Raw genomic sequence first — 17,827 nt, 5'->3', positions numbered from 1 at the left:
TACCTGGTTTTATACACTATTTTTTTGCAGAAAATTACAGTATTACACAATTCAGTGCTTTAACTGTATTTAGACCTGTTTTTATACAGTCAATGATTTGGACCCAAATGTCTTACCAAAAGCACGGGCGCCCCCTGCTGGAGATGGCCAGCAGGGTTTTCCTGTGGATTGACCGTAAAAGTCACGCCTCTCCATCTTTCCTGCGCCACTGTTTCCGTTCATGGGAAAACTGACTGCCATTCCGATTTTTTCCAATAGTTTTTTCGGGCTCCGGAACTTTTTTTTTTGACTAACGTTACCATGAAATCAAAGGTCTGCTTATCGATAGTTTATATGCGTTTAGCTTCTACTGGTCACTATTAAAACAGTTTTTACTTTTTACCTCCAAACAAAAGCAAACGAAAGTGAGAAGAGTTACTCTGAAATAAAAAAAGCTAGTCGGAAAACACAAGTTGTGCTTCCAACAAGGTGAGTAAGGCTTAAAAAAGGTCAAAAGTGTTATACTAATCAGTATTTTTTATATTTACGGTTGTTTATCCTGCTATGGAAGTAGGCTACGTGCCCTTAGCTTGTTGTGTTGTTGATGTTTATCAGTTGCTAGTAGCCTGTGTAAGTTAGTTATATCCGTTTAAGCAAAACTTTTTTTTAGTGATTATAATGTGGTATTTAAACAAAAAAAAGAACGTATGCGAAAGGTTGAATTTGTCAAACTAGATCAGTCTGTCTGTCTTAAAGTAAGAAAATCTCTGCTACTACGGAAACGTCTTGATATGGAAAGATATGCGACTTACGCAGATGTAGACGAGCAGCAGATGAAGCAGATTTGGTTCATAAAAGGAGTGCATCTGTTCAAGACCTACAGTTTAATCAAACTAGGCTACTTTGGCGTTCAATTAACTTTCCATGAGTAGTTCTCTCTCCCTCTCTCTCTGTGTGTGTGTGTGTGTGTGTGTGTGTGGGAGCCGCAGGCTGCGTGATTAGCACTAAACTGGAATGTGCAGAATTGGCGCATCTAAAAAGTTTAAAGCAGCTGCGTGTGTCTGCTGCAGACTCATAGAAACACTGGACATATTTACACGCACACCATTAGCCTATTATAGACCGTGTTTTGGTTAAGCCCTTAATCTTATATATATATATATATATATATATATATATATATATATATATATATATATATATATATATATATATATATATATATATATATATTGGTGTTGATGATAATAAATATGTTATATAGGCTGTAGCACACACACACACACACACACACACAGACAAAAGTATATATGTAAACTGAAACTATTATTTTCTTATATATTCATCTTTAATCTGTTTAAAGCAATTGAGGTGGGGGAGACTTTAAAGTTCATATAATTATGTCATATATTTGGAGTACTTGTCAGCATTTATATCACTTTAAAAGTTAAGATACAGAAAAAAAATAGAATTTCAAGAGCATTTATTCATTTTTTCTCCTGGATCTTATTATATCTTATCAATTACCACTCATCGCTATGGAAATCTGTTGTTGACTCAAGTCTCTCTACTTTACATACTTTACCACTTAAGTATGCATATCCGTCTGGCCAAGTCTCACCCACCGCCAAATAACACGAGATTGCACAGTATCTTGTTTTAATACCATACCATTAGAGGGCAGTGCATGCCAAAATTCATTGCACCTCCAAAGAGGTCACACGGTTAATGCTCATCGTCTTATTCAAGTGTGTACTGCAGCAGGTCAGAGCACAGCCTCTTTTACAAACAGCAGAAAAAAAGAGGCAATGACATAATTAAGGATGGAGACAGAACATGACCTCAGGCTGTTATACACAAGAAGAGTACGTCCTGTGCTAAATATTTGCATCAAAGGGCATGAACCTTTTATGTAGTTCTTGAGCTAACCTTAAACTCCACGCGCATGCAAAACAATGTATGCACATTGGATTGCATTTTGGTCAGGTTTTGGGTGCTTGAGAGGCATCTAATTCACCTGTTTTTACAGCTAATATCTCATCCATCAAGGGCCTTCTTTCTGTATTGACAATGAAAATTTAATTTTCTGCCAGGAAGGCATCTTTAATATTCATGCATGCACAATCTATTAGAAATGCCATTGCTTTAAACAGTTGGTCTTATGAAAATCCCAGTTGTTATAAAATGATCAGACAAGCTGTTTCCTGTTCCTGCTGTTGCTTTAGTCATGCTGCATACAGTCATAAAGTCTTAAATTCAATGTGACTCAGGATAATATTACACGTATTACTCTCTAGCATGACCGCGATGTGTGTTGACAGATATTTCAATGATCCAAAAGCTCATTACTAATGTAAAAGGTACAAACCCGAGAGAATCGCATCAAAGGCTTTTATGTGTGCACGAAGTGTTTAAAACATGAGTGTGTGCAGTATATTGCATAATAAAATTATATCACAGACATCTTTGCTGCAGAATTATATAAATTGGCATCAGAAGAATCATTATAAAACCTTTGTTGAGTGCAATTATAGCCCTAAAAGCATGCATATTTCACCTGCAAAATACTGTTTTTAACATATTATGATTTGTGACTCATTAATACTAATCTAGCATGATGTAGTGTGTACTATTACACAGTTAGGATTCAAATAGGGATTCAGTCTGAGTATGAAAGAGATAAAAGAGCTATAGAATATAGGCTAATACATTTCACAAATAATTGGAAAGAAACAGCAAGTAACATTTAAATAAAAGTATAATTTTGAAGCTTACGGACTGAAATAGTATTTTCTTCTAAAACAAACTCCAATAACCTTTATTTACTACTTCGAAAAATATTTTGTTACAGTGTAGTTATGAGTTTACATTTTCTTATGACACACCATACATGACTTCACCTGTATCTTCATGCCATTTTTTTTTAAATGGTGTAGCTACTGTTTAATTCTTAGAAAGGAACAAGCAAAATAGCCTTTTGCTTGCTGGAGGATGAAATCAGCACTCATTTTGTTTCTTCATTCCCAACACGCAACTTCCATTTACCTGGAAAGTGTTATAATGTGCTTTTTGCCAGCAAGTCAGCCATTCCCTGGATGGGGAGTTGATGGTAGTTGATTTACATATAGGGCAGAATGTTAGGGAATACATCCCTCTTGAGTGCTTGAGAGTGCACTTTACATGCAAGTCAGCTCGTCTTGCATGCAACGAAATGTCCTCTTTGAAACCACAGTCATGTGCGATGAGAAACATTGTTATGAAGACACAAAAAGCTTGTTGTCTCAGAAGGATCTACTGTACATTGTCAATGAAAAGTGTACAGAGAGAAGGCATTTCTGATTGTGTGCGCGTGTGCGTGTGTGTGTGTGAAGCGCTGAGCAGATTGGAAGGCAGATGTTCATTATAGGGTTCTATGAGGTGGCAGATTGTGCTTCCTCAGAGTCTGTTTAATTAATATTCCTTAAACACACATCTGGGCTGCGTTTACTACATATGGTGGAGAACAAAAATCTATTCTATAAATTTAATGAGAAATTTTTAATATTCTGCCCTATTATAATAAAATACATAATCAAATATAATAATTTAGCTAGTTAATAGATTTTCAAATAATTTTTAAGAATTTGATACTTTCATTCAATAAAGAAAGTGACGTGACATTCAGCCAAGTATGGTGAACCATACTCAGAATTCGTGCTCTGCATTTAACCCATCCGAAGTGCACACACACAGAGCAGTGAACACACACCCAGACCAGTGGGCAGTCATTTATGCTGCGGTGCCCGGGGAGCAGTTGGGGGTCTGCGAGACTCGAACCCACAACCTTAGGGCTAGGAGTCAAACTCTCTAAACACTAGGCCATGACTTCCCCTCAAGAATTATTTTAAATAGTTTAAATGTGACACTTCTAATATCACATAAGACATTTATAATGTTACAAAATATATTTCTGAAGGATCATGTGACACTGAAGACTGGAGTAATGATGCTCTGCATCACAAGAATAAATTACATTCTAATACATTCAAATAGAAAACAGTTACTTTACATTGTAATAACATTTCACAATATTACTTTTTTTTGTCCTGTATTCAAATAAACTAAGCCTTAGGGAGAATAAAAGACTTTCAAAAACTTAAAAAATCTTATGGCCCCAAAATTTTGAATTAGAATATAATAATTATATAAAAATAATAAAACATTTTAGAACTTCTCAAACTAGTGCAATAGTCATCTCTTGAAGACTTTTTCAAAAATACAAAGTTCATACTTTTCTGGCATGATTTACATAATAACTTTGCACCAACATGCACGCTCAAGAGATTTAAGGAATTGTACTAAAACAGTAACAGTATGAAATACACACTCCAAAAGACTTTGGTTAACATTAAGAGGAAACAATGAACTTTACGAACACATCTTTTACTCTCTCTGTCGTTTTTTCATCTTCTCTCTCTCCGTCAGATATCTTGAAATCCACTTCTCTGTATGTGTAATAAACGAATGCTGTTCCTGACTGTTGATGCGTTAAGTACCTGTGAACAGATATTCTGCTCTGCTTCTTCTGTTATGCTTTATTCAGGCACCCAAACATCAGCCACTTGAGACGCACAAGCCATAAAATATTCAAGAATATTCAAGAATATTTTATGTATAAAATATTGGTTAGAGAGTTTGACTCCTAACCCGAGGTTGTGGGTTTGAGTCTCGGGCTGGCAATACCACGACTGAGGTGCACTTGAGCAAGGCACCGAACCCCGAACTGCTCCCCAGGTGCCGCGGCATAAATGGCTGCCCACTGGGTGTGTGTTCACAGTGTGTGTGTGTGTGTTCACTGCTCTGTGTGTGTGCACTTTGGATGGCTAAGTGCAGAGCACGAATTCTGAGTATGGGTCACCATACTTGGCTGTATGTCATGTCACTTTTAATATGTAGAAAACATAATCGGTTTAATTTTAACAAAAAGTTTACCCAGCGTGGTGTTGTGTACTTGTTTTGCAATACCCATGAGCGCTGTATTATGTACTCATTAGCATATTTCCATTCAAACTATTCAATCGTTTTTTTTTTGTTGTTTTTTTATGGTGGGGAGGGGTGGGGGGAGATATTGATTACTATAGATAATGATTTGAGAAACAGCCCAGTCATAGCTATCTGTCAGTCATGACCAAAGTTTTGTCTGGATGTATAAATTAACATTAGTTAGCTAATCTATAATGAATAAACATGAATTAACAATGAACAATAACATATCTAAAAATTAGCTACAATTTTTAATTAAATTGTTATTTAATTGTTTAAACTCATTATTAAATACTTGTAAAATACTGTCCATAGTTTAAGGTAATTGATTAATCTTACTACAGAAAAAAAAAAAAAAAACCTGTAAAAACACACACAGAGCCACACACTAAAAACTTAAAAAAATAGGCTAATTAAAAACTGAGTTACAATATACATTTCTGGGAGGTCCTCAAAAGTGTATAAGTCTGCTGCCTTTGTGTGCAGCTGTGGGAAAGTATTGTACACCCTTGCAGCAAAGTAAACACTGTTCAGATAATAAATCCTGTGTCTAATGAGTTTTCTGAGAACATCAGATCTCACAAAGCCACCGCAGGGTGAAATACACAGTCAGCACCATATCACACACACACACACACTGAGTTACACAAGATCATAATGCCATTTAATTAGAGTGGAAAGAGCTCCAGAGGAAAATAATTATAGCTAAAAAAGAAAATATTAGTCACAGGACAGGACAGTGACTCTACAGAAAATTTCCCCCTAAACACACATATGCATGTTTAGATAGGGACATACCATGATTTTTATTTATTTTATATTAACCAAATTATAATACTTCAGGCTAAGCCTAAAGAATAGAAACCTTTTTTGCATTTTAGAGTAAAAAAAAAAACATATTAATGACATAGTCATAGTATGGTATATTTTGTCAGATTTTGCTATATTTTGTGTTAATCTTAGTTATTATTAAAACACAGATGTGAGGTATAGACCTATAGTCTGTTCTGTTTGTTATACTACTGTGTACCAGGGTGTCAATCATTCAGCTGATGCAACATTGGAAATGTCTTCCCAGAACATTTTATTGGAAGTAAACTCTGGAAACATGGATTATGTAAACTAAACGTGACAAAGTACCTTGAGTCAGAACAATCTGTTAAACTGACTGCACTCTATGTGCTTAATTTAGACCTAGTATCAGTCTGTTTTACAAGCGGTCTCATCCACGTCTCACTGAAGCTCACATTAGAGGTCAGTAAGCATCCTAGCCAGTGGTTAAATCAGGATCACTAGCAACAAGGAGTCTTATTAAATGTGACATTGGTTTGATAGATTGAAATGGGAATGAGAGACTGCAGCCATTGCAGTTGTTATCTGTTCTATCTGTATCTGTCTATCTTAAAATATCATCAGCACAGACATTAGTATGAAAGCCTAATGGATTGATATTTTCAGCAGGCAGTAATACAAAGCAAATGCTTTTTTATGTCTAAAGTGTATTTTAATGTGTACTGTGTTTAAAGGCCATGAAGATCAACATCATACAGTGCCAAAAACAACATATCAGATGCCCTCTTTACCCTAATGTAGGATGGCAACAGAAAAATGTCCTGGAATCATTGGCACTGCATGATCTCGCTGCAGAATTGCTCGAGATTGCATCTACACATAAGACAAACATGTGCTAGGATTTGATTTATTCCCTCAATTAGCTTTCATTCTTCCCGCTTGGCTACTGACTCTTTTAAACATACATGGGAAGGGAGATAACGCATTCATTGACCTGCAAACAGATTGGCCGGAGTGCAGGAGGAGGAGCAAAGGAGAGAGAGAGGGATGAACGAATGAAGGTAGGAAGATACAGAGAGAGGGACGGAGCGCTGGTTGGGATGGAAAGAGCCGGGAGAGGAGATCTCTAATAATAGCACTGCAGGGAAGCAAGAGCATGCAGTAAAAAGTGGTACATGCAACAAAGCGAATAATGCCGACGCAAAGCAATGGAATAGTACAATGGAGCAAGAGCGGGGAAAGTTGAATTCTCTGCTTTCCCCCTTATACGATAGAAACCCTGGAAAGGGGAAAAAGACATAGAAAATACAGGAAGAAAGATGCTCTCAATGCAAAGGAATTACAGAGCAAAGACCTTGAGAAAAACCTCTCCTTAGAAAGCTTTGACCTCTGAAGTTCTTGTGTTTTTGTGAGTACATCTGTTTAAGTTAAATCTGACTCTTTCAAATGGCATCTTTGGACACGTGTTAAGTTGCAGCTTGTGTGAGGGAAACATGCCTTCCGCTCGGCCTTCATCTGAGAATGCAGAGGTCTGAGAGCCACGAATCCGAGGTCCAGCGGAGCCCGTCATTGGACAGCGCAGAGTCAGAATTCACCCGGGCGGCCCGTCGGGGTCAGCGCCTGGCCGTGGGGGCCTTTTACGGCTCCCGGGGGTCAAATGTCAAAGATCAAACAGCACAGAGTGACAGAGCCTTGGTCGCGGTCCCGCCGGGAGGGAAGCCTCAGGATAAGCGCGTATCTGCCGGTGGGAAGTACGTTGTGTTTTACCTGGACTTGTCTTTTGTGTTGCTCCTAGAGTTTGAGAAACTGAAGATGGCTCGTGGATGCCTGTGCTGTGTCAAATACATGATGTTCCTCTTCAACCTGCTGTTCTGGGTGAGTATTAAAGTACAGCATGAATGATCCACACTTACTTGTTGTCAAAATGCGTTGTCTTATCAAAGTGTAAAGTGCAGAGACTATTACAAGCTAATTGTACAATGATTTCCCCAAAAGGTGAACTGATGGTGCCTCTCTGGGGCATTCAAAACAATTTATTTCAGCAATTACTGTGATGTGAGTTTAGGGCTGATCATTAGTGATGTTTGCTGAGGCGAGTATCACTGTTATTATTGCTTATAATTGGGGTTAGAGAATTGTCAGAATCCATAATTCTAAATTTGATCCCTGAAATATTAAAGGAATAGTTCACCAAAAAATATACATTTGCTTAAAATTATATCACCCCCGGCCATCCAAGATGAGGATGGTTTTGTTTCACCATCTGAAAATATTTGGAGAAAAAAAAAATGTATGTCTCTTATTCACCAATGCATTCTCTGCAGTGAATGAGTGCCGTCAGAACAGCTGATAAAAACATCACAATGATCCACAAGTAACTCCCAATCTCCAATCCTTCAACTGAAAGAAACAAGCAGGTTAACTACTGCTTTTAGGTAAAATACAAGTCCTCTATTCATAACATTGGATTTTCCAGTTAAAATGTTCTCGACTGAATCAGGAGAGAAATATGGCCAGACAAAGCACCATTTATAAGTTAATAAAAAGGTCAAAACAGCTCAAAACAATGTGAGAGGACAAAAGAGGATGGATAATTTAAGGATTATTGTGATGTTTTTATCAGCTGTTTGGACTCATTTTGATGGCACCCATTCACTGCAAACAATCCACTGGCGAGAAGATTCAGTCCGGGATAATAAGATGTTTGGTGTTTGTGTTTTTCACATGCTGCACCCAGCAGGGTCCCACAATCATGTATATTTCAGATAAAATAAAAATTGCAGTTTAAGCCTTGAAGATTAATTAAATCCTAAATCTTTGAGGTTGCTAGAGAAATATTTTTTCTAGTATTGTTCAGCTCTAAAATGCATCAGTAGTTGTGAATGCAATCTGTATAAAATGGTTTCTAATCATGACAATAGTCACAAACAACTGGAAACTCAAAATGTGTAGGATACTCCAATGACACCATCTTTAATTTTCATACATAGAAATTATTGTCATTTATTTATACAGTTATATTCAAAATTCTCTTAGATCAGAAATCACTTAGGCATGACGCTTCTGGGATTAACTGTAGTATTTTGGTAAATACTGATACCACAGTCAAAGTTTGTGAACATGTCCCGCATGTATGCATGCTGCAGTGTGAGGCTGAGGGAACGAGGTTCATCAGGAGGTGTTAAATGCTCTTAGATCAAAGGCAGCAATTCATATTCATCTGAACCAGAGCATTCAAACAAAACCCCCCGCCTTTTCTCTCGCTCTCTTGCATTCTACCAGCCTGGGTTTCAGTCATCCGTGTCACATGTTGTTGTTGTGTATCTCCAGCAGGAAGTCTGTTTGTCAGATTATGGTTCTGTGAGTTGTGAGATTTCATTCGTTTGATCTGCTGTGTGCGTTGTTGTTTGTCTGATTCTGAGCCAGTTTAATGATAGAAGCACCAAAACACAAGCAGGAAACTTGAGAAAAATCTCCCGACTGATCTAAAATCGCCTACTGCACACAAACCCACATATACACCCATATGATGGAAAAGGGAAGATAAAAGAATAAGGAAATTATGAAAAGATTGCAGATGCCTGGAGATTTGACCATGTACACTTTAAACAGCAGGGCAGAGAGGGAATAACAGAAAGATGGAGGAGTGAGAGAGAAAGACAGATAAAAGTCATTTGAAAGCTTTAGATAGAATTACCTTGAGATGGAATGGTTTGTCAAAGGGGTGGCGTGGTTTTCTTTTGGTTCACTGGAATTTAATTTCAGAGTTCGGTTTTCTATTGAAGAGAAATTATTTTTCTGTTTTGAGTTACAAGGTTTACTGAGGCGTTCAATAAAGTCTTCTCAGAACATAATACAAAAACCCTTTATCTCGCTGGTTATATGAGAGACAGCTGATGTATTGTGTGCATTTTTATTCTATTTTTATATGGAATTTAAATGAGGTGGTAATGATGTTTCTGAATGGAGTTGAGGAGGTGTTTTTGGTTGCTGGTAATCTATATTTCATGTGTTTGACATTACTAAGCCTAATGGCTCTCAGCTCCATGTTTAATACATAAGTCAGAAAGTTAAGGCAAGACTCACTTCACTCTGCACAAGGTCACAAACACACAGTACATTCATTAGTGTGTGTGTGTGTGTGTGTGTGAGGTCAGTTCTGCATGTGGGCTCGGTTATTAACATGAACAGCTAGCTCTTCTGGTCTATTTTTTCTAATACATATTCATCGATTCTATCTACATTTTTCCCGTCCTTAGCTTTTTTTTTTTTTCCTTTTCTATTTTTCCTTTCATTTTCCTTTAATTTCTTATCCTTTTCCTTTCCTTTGTCATTTAAAGTGCCCCATTATGCCATTTCAAATATTGCCTTTCATGCGGTGCGTAATGTACCTGTTTGTGAATCTAAACTATATACAAATTTATGAAGGTGACAGTGCACGGTGAATTAAGTTTTTGTCTCTCAAAAAGAAGAAATAATTGACTTTTAATCACCTTAACGAGTCGTCAGGAATTCGAATCCCACTTCTGTGACAGCTGCACATCACTGGGTGACATATTTGCATATTGCCCGCCTGTGTTATATTTTGGCCAGCCGCGGACAACTTGACCCCTTCCTTAGGGTTAGCTTTTCTGTGAATTCATTTTTTCTATCGCTTTCATATTTCCTTGTTTACATCTTTTCTTTTCTTTTAATTTTCTATTAATTTCCTTTGCTATGCCTTTTCCTGTCATTCCTTTTTTTCATTTCCTGTCTGTCGCAGTTTCCTTTTCTATTTCCTTTCCTTTTCCTTATTCCTTTCCCCCTATTTTCTTCTTTGTTTTATTCAGATAATTTCTTCTCTTTCTATTATTTCTTTTCCTACCCCTGTCCTTCCCTAGGCTATTTCCATTCTTTTGTTTTTTTTTCTTCTGTCCTTTCTTCTTTCCTTTATTTATTTCTACCATTTGTCCTCGTTCTGATTCTTTTCTATTCATTCATTTTTTCCTTATTCCCATTCCTTTCGCTTCCTTGTGTCCTGTCCAGTCCTTGGTCTTTTTTTAACCCCAATTCTTTACTTTCCATCCTGACCCAACTTCCCCGCATCCTCTTTGTCTTTTCCTCAGTCTCCTCTCCATGCACCTTGATTGTCTACTTCAGACCCTTTATCTAGTAAATGTGTGCCTCAGTCTGTGTTTGAATGCAGTGCACTGTAAAGAAAACCTCTTTAACAAATAGTCCCCCGGTTCGAAATGCAGGATTAGATTAAGAACAACCTCATCATGTAGGATTTTCCAAAGGCAGAGAGAATAGATTGAATTCAGTTTGTTTGGGTGTCTTCATTATGGTAGTATGTCATGAATACTAAAATTTGGGTTAAAAGCTGTCTGCTCCTGTGGACAGAATAGTCTTACTCTGTGCTCTTCCTGTTTATGTTTTATTCTGTGCTCTTTGGCTTATTTTTCTTGCTTGCATATGCTCCCTAATTATTTCCTCTGAGATTTTTTGATTACTGTCATACTTTTTATTTTCATGGTTTTTAAAGTTTTCATCATCCTTAACCTTTTTTTTTACTTGCTCTGCTGCTTTTCTCTCTCTCTTTCTCACTCTCTCTTACACACACACACACACACGCAAACACACACACACCTGTTTTATCTCTTATTTTTCATACTCATCTTTTTTCAAGTTCAAGGATTCTGTCTGATTTCAGATTCTTCATGGTTTTGAGTGCATGCTGCGTATTTTCTTGAGGGAACTAAATGACACAGCTTTTCACCTTCTGTAACACTCTAAAGACGAGTGTGTGGGGAGCCATACAGCTGCACTGTAGGGCATATCTCGCAATGACACACGTTATATAAGTGTGGATTAACAGAGAACATCTTGGCCTGCTAAATATTTTATTTGAAGACCTTAATATGTTTCTTTCCTAATATATTTTAACTTGTATTTGTTAATCTTTATGAGCAATAATAATTTAATAACATTGTTAAATAAAATATGTAGTTTTCATATTGTACATTTACTTGTAGCATTAGCTTTAAAATTACTGAATATTTTTTTTATAATCTGTTATTATAATAATAATTTGTATATAAGTATGTATATGTGTGTGTGTGTGTGTGTGTGTATATGTGTGTGTATATATAGACAAAATAGCGTAGAAGTTTTATATTTATCGATCATTGTTTTGTATAGTTTAAAATATGATTTTGTAATGCAAACATAGCATATTCTGGTTTTCTGTTCAGAGCTCGTCCAGATGTGTTAACTAACTTTTGCCTGGCCTTTAGCAGACTTGGTTACTTTTACATTTCGGTTGCCTGAGCATGAAATTACAAGAGTTTCTCCCAATATGAGAAGTGAATAAGCATGCCTTCTACTCTCCTACGGTCTAGACACACACACACACACGCACGCACAAATTTCACACTTCAAAACTCAGCAACAACCTTTATTGCGGTTCCATTAGCATTTATATTGCTCTCACAGCAGGGAGAGCTGACACAGGTATTGTTTTGTTGTTTAGGCATGCGCACACATACCTACCTCAGTCCTGCAACGGTAAATACACCTTACCTTGAGTGATCTTGAGTTCACAAAGTGGTGCTCAGGTCCTACTGAGACCTACCGACTTCAGTGAAGGAAACCGAAGAGTCAGTTTTACACTTTGGGACACGTAAAAGCCTGACGAAACACTTGTCAAGCTGAATGTTTATGCGCGACTGATCCATAATGAATGAGTTTCTGTGTGTTTATTAACATGCAACGCTCTCCCTTATCTGTCTCTCCTCAGCTGTCGGGCTGTGGGTTGTTAGGTGTGGGCATATGGCTGTCCGTCTCTCAGGGCAGTTTTGCCACATTCACCCCCTCCTTCCCCTCCTTCTCAGCTGCCAATCTGGTCATTACCTTGGGCTTGGTCATCATGGTAACAGGCTTTCTTGGTTGCCTCGGTGCCATCAAGGAGAATAAGTGCCTGTTGCTGAGTGTAAGTCGACACCTAAACTTTCACAATGCACGATGAATAAAGAATGTGTTGTTAATCCAGGGTTAAGCCCTGGGTTGGTGTAATTCTGAGTTGTCAGGTTTTGAAATTTCAAAGGGATACTCCACCCAAAATGAACATTTTGTCATTAATCACTAATCCCCATGTTGTTCCAAATCTGTAAAAGCTTCGTTCATCTTCAGAACACAATATAAGATATACTTCATCACTTCAGTTAAAGTGTTTGCCATTGCTGCATTTTTAAACAATATTTAAGTTAATATTTCAGTAGATCAACATATTCTTATGTCTTCATTAAATGGTCTTCAAATGGAGTTGGTAAAAGGATCACCACGCAGTGTCAGTTTTTTTTTTTTGTCGAACCACTTTTTGCTTTAATCACAGCCTTTAGTCTGTTGGAATTGTTGTCTTAGTAAGTAGTTTTTTATGATTTAATTAATATTAATTATTATCAGATTTTTTATTTATTTAACAGATTTAAAAACAATGCTTACCTCCGTTCATAACTACTTCCAACATTTTTTTGTACATTACCCAGGGTTTAAAAAAATACAGGTTTAAGCATATAGTTAAAAGTAATTAATCAAGCAGTTTTTTCATACATTTAATGTAAATGTCTATATGTAAAGATGTAAATAAGTAAGTCTGTATAGTAAAGCATTTGCACTAGTTGTCCAGAAGAGTAATCAGCTAGTTGGCAGGCCATTGTGTAGCTGATGTAAATGCTTCACAGTACACAGAATAACACCAGGGGTTTTGTAGCACTGCATTGATGGAGAGTGTGGGAGTGCAGAGAAAGAGGGATGCTGCAAGTGAGAAACAAAAGCATCTCCATTCCCACATTCAAACTGTTTCCATCGTCACGAATAGTGCAAAAACATGCCATATCCCACTTGCTTAAAGTTTCTTCTATAGTTAGTTTCAGGGCTTTGGCTTATGTGAACTCTCTAAATTATCTTAGATGTGATAGAGTTGACTTAAAACAGGCTTTGTGATATATATATTTATATATAATATTAAATATACTGACAACAACACATATATACCGACTGCTATATGAATGTGCATAATATACATGTATGTGTATGTGTGTGTGTGTGTGTGTGTGTATACAACTCAATGACTGATTAGAATCAAATATTCCATATTATAATAATTATATACATGTCTTCTGTAAAGCATTTTATTGTTGTATATAAACAGTTTACTTACTTTACTCTTTTTTTTCTTGTAGTTCTTCATTGTTCTGTTGATTATTCTTCTGGCCGAGCTGATTTTGCTCATCCTTTTCTTTGTATACATGGACAAGGTACAGTATGAACACCAAGCATCACACACACCCCCTCAATCCATTTATTACACACACTCTCTCAAACACAAACACACACAGAACTAACCACCCCACCGTGCACCAACTTTCAATACCCACACGAATCCTGACAACAACAACAACAGCCCACACACCTGCTCTTCTGGTTAACTCTCTGAGTATTCCTAAAGTTTTCTTCATTTCCAAACACTGACTCAACATGTAACTCATATTTGGATTGCAGATGCATCATGTGACTTTAAATTCTTGTGCAGGTGAGCGAGAACGCTAAGCAGGATCTTAAAGATGGCCTGAGGCTCTATAACACGGACAATAACATCGGTCTCCGCAACGCCTGGAACATTATCCAAGCTGAGGTGTGTGTGGATGAGTGCAGGTGGGGAATACGGTTATCAGTGACAGTAATGGCAGGTCACTGTGAGTTCAGCTGGTTGATTGGGCCAAATCTTATACGCAGCTGCTCTCCGCAGAATAATGGGAGATAACTCATGAAGCCCTCCAGTGTTGAACAATAGGCAGGCATCTGCAGAAATGTTCTTGGCTTGGTGTGTAAATGATGAATCTGAATATTCACTCTGTCTCTCAGTGGCAGTGTTGTGGTGTAACTGGTCACACAGACTGGCATGATGCCCTGCAGGAGAAAACAGTTCCAGACAGATGCTGCCAGGAACACTACATCCAGTGCGGTCGCAATGCCACTAACGTCTTCTGGTCACAGGTATGGCCTTTATTTTGTTTTATTAAAAAAAAATGTATATATTTTTTTTAAATAAATTTTTTAAATAATTGTTTTAAATTTAATTTAATTTGATCTGATTTATTTTTTTCATTTAATTTAATTAAAAAAATATTTAAAAGTTTCTCGAATTTAATTACATTTTTAATAGTTTCTTTGCTTTTATTTTATTTTTATTTTATTATTATTTGATCATTTTCTTTAGTGTCATTTTATTTATATATATTTTTATTTATTTATTTTTAAGCAAAAATGCAGACCAGCTAGACTCATTTCCAGCAGTCAAACTGATTGTTTCAGTAGATATGTTAGTGTCAATATATGTAGGTAAATATTGCAGTTTATTGGTGCATATAAATAAAAAATTATTAATCATTTAACATTGATCATTTTAATTTGGAAACATGCCTTGATTATTTTAAACTACATTATACTGTATTTAGATAGCAAATATAAACAGTAGTTAATGCAGGATTATTTAAACACTACAATGTCTTTGACTCAGTTGTAGAAATTGGATTTTTCTCTTTTTGTTAGCTGGTTTTAGTAGTTAGAAGTAATTTAGCAAATACCGGGGCGAGTTTCCCTAATTGAGATCATCATAAAGACTCTGTGATCGTCCAGTTTGATAATGTAACTGTATGTCCTGCTTAAATAGCTTTAATATAGTTAGCGGAATAGCCTTCACAGCTTTACTTATAATGTTACTACACAGTTCTGTGGGCCAACACACTTTCCTTTCTGACTCTTAGGGTTGCTATGAGAAGGTTGAGGAATGGCTGAACGACAACAAACATTTGCTGGGAACCATCGCGATGTGTGTGCTGGTCTTACAGGTACAAACATTATGATTAGACTCATCCTGGAGTGTTTTGGAAAATAGCTGTGCCTCCAATGATGCCACATCCTGTTTGATGCACACCCTTATGATGCCATCTTCTCTGTTCTGCAGCTGCTCGGGATGGCATTCTCCATGACCTTGTACCAGCAGATCCACAGGGTGGGAAAGAAGTATGATGCCTAAAGGAAACCCAGTGTTGCACTACAAAAAAACTCAAAGAACACCTAATGTATTGTTTCAAGCCCCGCTTCATCCCATCACAAACTATTACCAGTGAAAATGAAGCTGTATTTCTTTTTTTCTATCAGATTTAATTATGTAGAACAGACTGTAGATATTTTTGCTTGGCTGGTGAGAGGCTAATTTTTTTTTTTGCCTGAGGGCTGAGAGCTGAAAGGAATACATTGTGAGACGCAGTTATGGGTGCAGCTGTTAATGTTAAGCCAAACAGTCTTGGAAATAGTCTGATAGCGTATGAACTGTTAAAAAAAATGCCCTCATCATGTAAAATTGTATTTGGAATATCGGCAGTGCTCATCAGAGGATACATTGCTTTATTGGACACTTGTGTATTTACATAGGCCCAGTTCCCTTTGCTGATGTAATATATCAATCACATGCTGTATATATTTCACATTCACATAAGAGTACTGTATATATGCACACAAACAATCCTTTATCTGATGACTCAAGTGTTATGAAGAGTGGGGTAAGACATTACCACATTAATCTACCAGATATTAGATAATCAGATATTCAGACAGGCTCTAAATGTATTTGTTTTATATATATATATATATATATATATATATATATATATATATATATATATATATATATATATATATAAAATTATAAAAACATTGTATATTATTATAAATATTGGCTTCAAATATTCTGATTATTTCAAATTATTTCACATTCAAAAAGTGTCACAGCTTTTCCTGCTTTCATTTTTTAGAAGTATGAATGTGTTTATTTGTAAAAAAAAAAAAACTGTATGTTTCATGTATGAGCGAGAGAGTCTGTACTAGTCATCTGCTCGCTCTGGGGCTTTGTGTCCTGGTGACTCTCTACTCGTCTCTGTCTGCTCTCTTTGTTTTCTCACTCACTGATCTTTTCAAAGTGCATCTGTACTGCTGGGAGGCAAATGAGCTGTCCTTCTCCGCCTACTGTCAAGGAAGAGCGGGAGATGAGATCAAAGGATGCAGGATGTAGAGGTTAGGAAATAGAGGGGGAGAAAGCCCTAATAACGGCCTCTCTTGAAAACAAACAGTATCATGCAGTGGCACCTAAAAGAGTGCAATGAGAGTTAACTTATAAGCCATAACCTCTGTGAACTGTTTCTCGCTCCTGTCATTTTCCCAAAATACATTCCCACTTGTATTCAGTTTGTGAGTGCTATAGGTATATTTTGATCCACAGATTAAATTGTTGCATCCTTACATAGTTTAAAATTATCAGGATAATTTATTACCAAATGACATATCTGCATTACTGTTTAATCAACATATTATTTTAAATAAAAAGGGAAAAAATGTTTTTAATAACTTGTTCTTGTCTGAAATGAGTATTACAAAACAACTGCCTACAAAAACTAGGAGAAATAATATGCAATATTCATATTTCAGCACATATTACAGTGAAGCGCTGGCAAGCGTAATTTGTTGATTGGCTGTCAAGTAGATCTCACACCATGGCATATTCAGATAATGGTTCCTTTTTCAAACTTGTGGACTGCACTTGTGGCCATCGATTTATTTTTTTTAGGTCACCAATGAATAAGCCAGGTCTCATCTTGTGTTTTCATAGGATGTTACAATATTTAGCATTTTTGTAATTCATTCTACAAGTCATTGACTCTAAAAAGACTGACATTTACTTACATGAAGTATCTTTTAGTGAAATGCTGTTCAGCTAACAAGCAACATTCTCAGAACTTTGGCTAACGTTCTGGCAATGTTCTCTCAAAGTTATAAACAAATGTTCTTTAAGTAATGTTAATATAGTGTTCGTTCAGAGTCTTTACTAATGTTTTAAAAACACTAGCTCAGATGTGTTATTTATACATCATTCAATGAATGTTTTATTTCGGAAATGGTTTTTTGATGTTATCTAACATGTTTTAAATATTACAGA

At 36.4% G+C, this 17,827-nt stretch overlaps 1 protein-coding gene across 2 annotated transcripts; it reads left to right on the top strand.

Annotated features, from left to right (window-relative positions):
• Positions 1-187: 187 nt before the first annotated feature.
• LOC113048311 (tetraspanin-9) lies at positions 188-17,235 on the top strand. Of its 2 annotated transcripts, XM_026210049.1 has the most exons (8): positions 188-468; positions 7,589-7,668; positions 12,572-12,763; positions 14,016-14,090; positions 14,366-14,467; positions 14,698-14,829; positions 15,600-15,683; positions 15,800-17,235. In XM_026210049.1, exons 2-8 carry the CDS (start codon positions 7,606-7,608, stop codon positions 15,869-15,871), a joined length of 720 nt encoding a protein of 239 aa, XP_026065834.1. In that variant the 5' UTR covers positions 188-468; positions 7,589-7,605; the 3' UTR covers positions 15,872-17,235. The 2 variants fall into 2 exon arrangements, with proteins under 2 accessions (XP_026065834.1, XP_026065833.1); XM_026210048.1 differs by lacking the exon at positions 188-468 and having other exon boundaries at positions 6,709-7,668.
• The last annotated feature ends 592 nt before the right edge of the window (positions 17,236-17,827 follow it).

This window comes from Carassius auratus, chromosome 29, assembly GCF_003368295.1.
Source record: "Carassius auratus strain Wakin chromosome 29, ASM336829v1, whole genome shotgun sequence".
Taxonomy (NCBI): Eukaryota; Metazoa; Chordata; class Actinopteri; order Cypriniformes; family Cyprinidae; genus Carassius; species Carassius auratus.
This window is presented reverse-complemented; position numbering and strand designations above follow the sequence as displayed.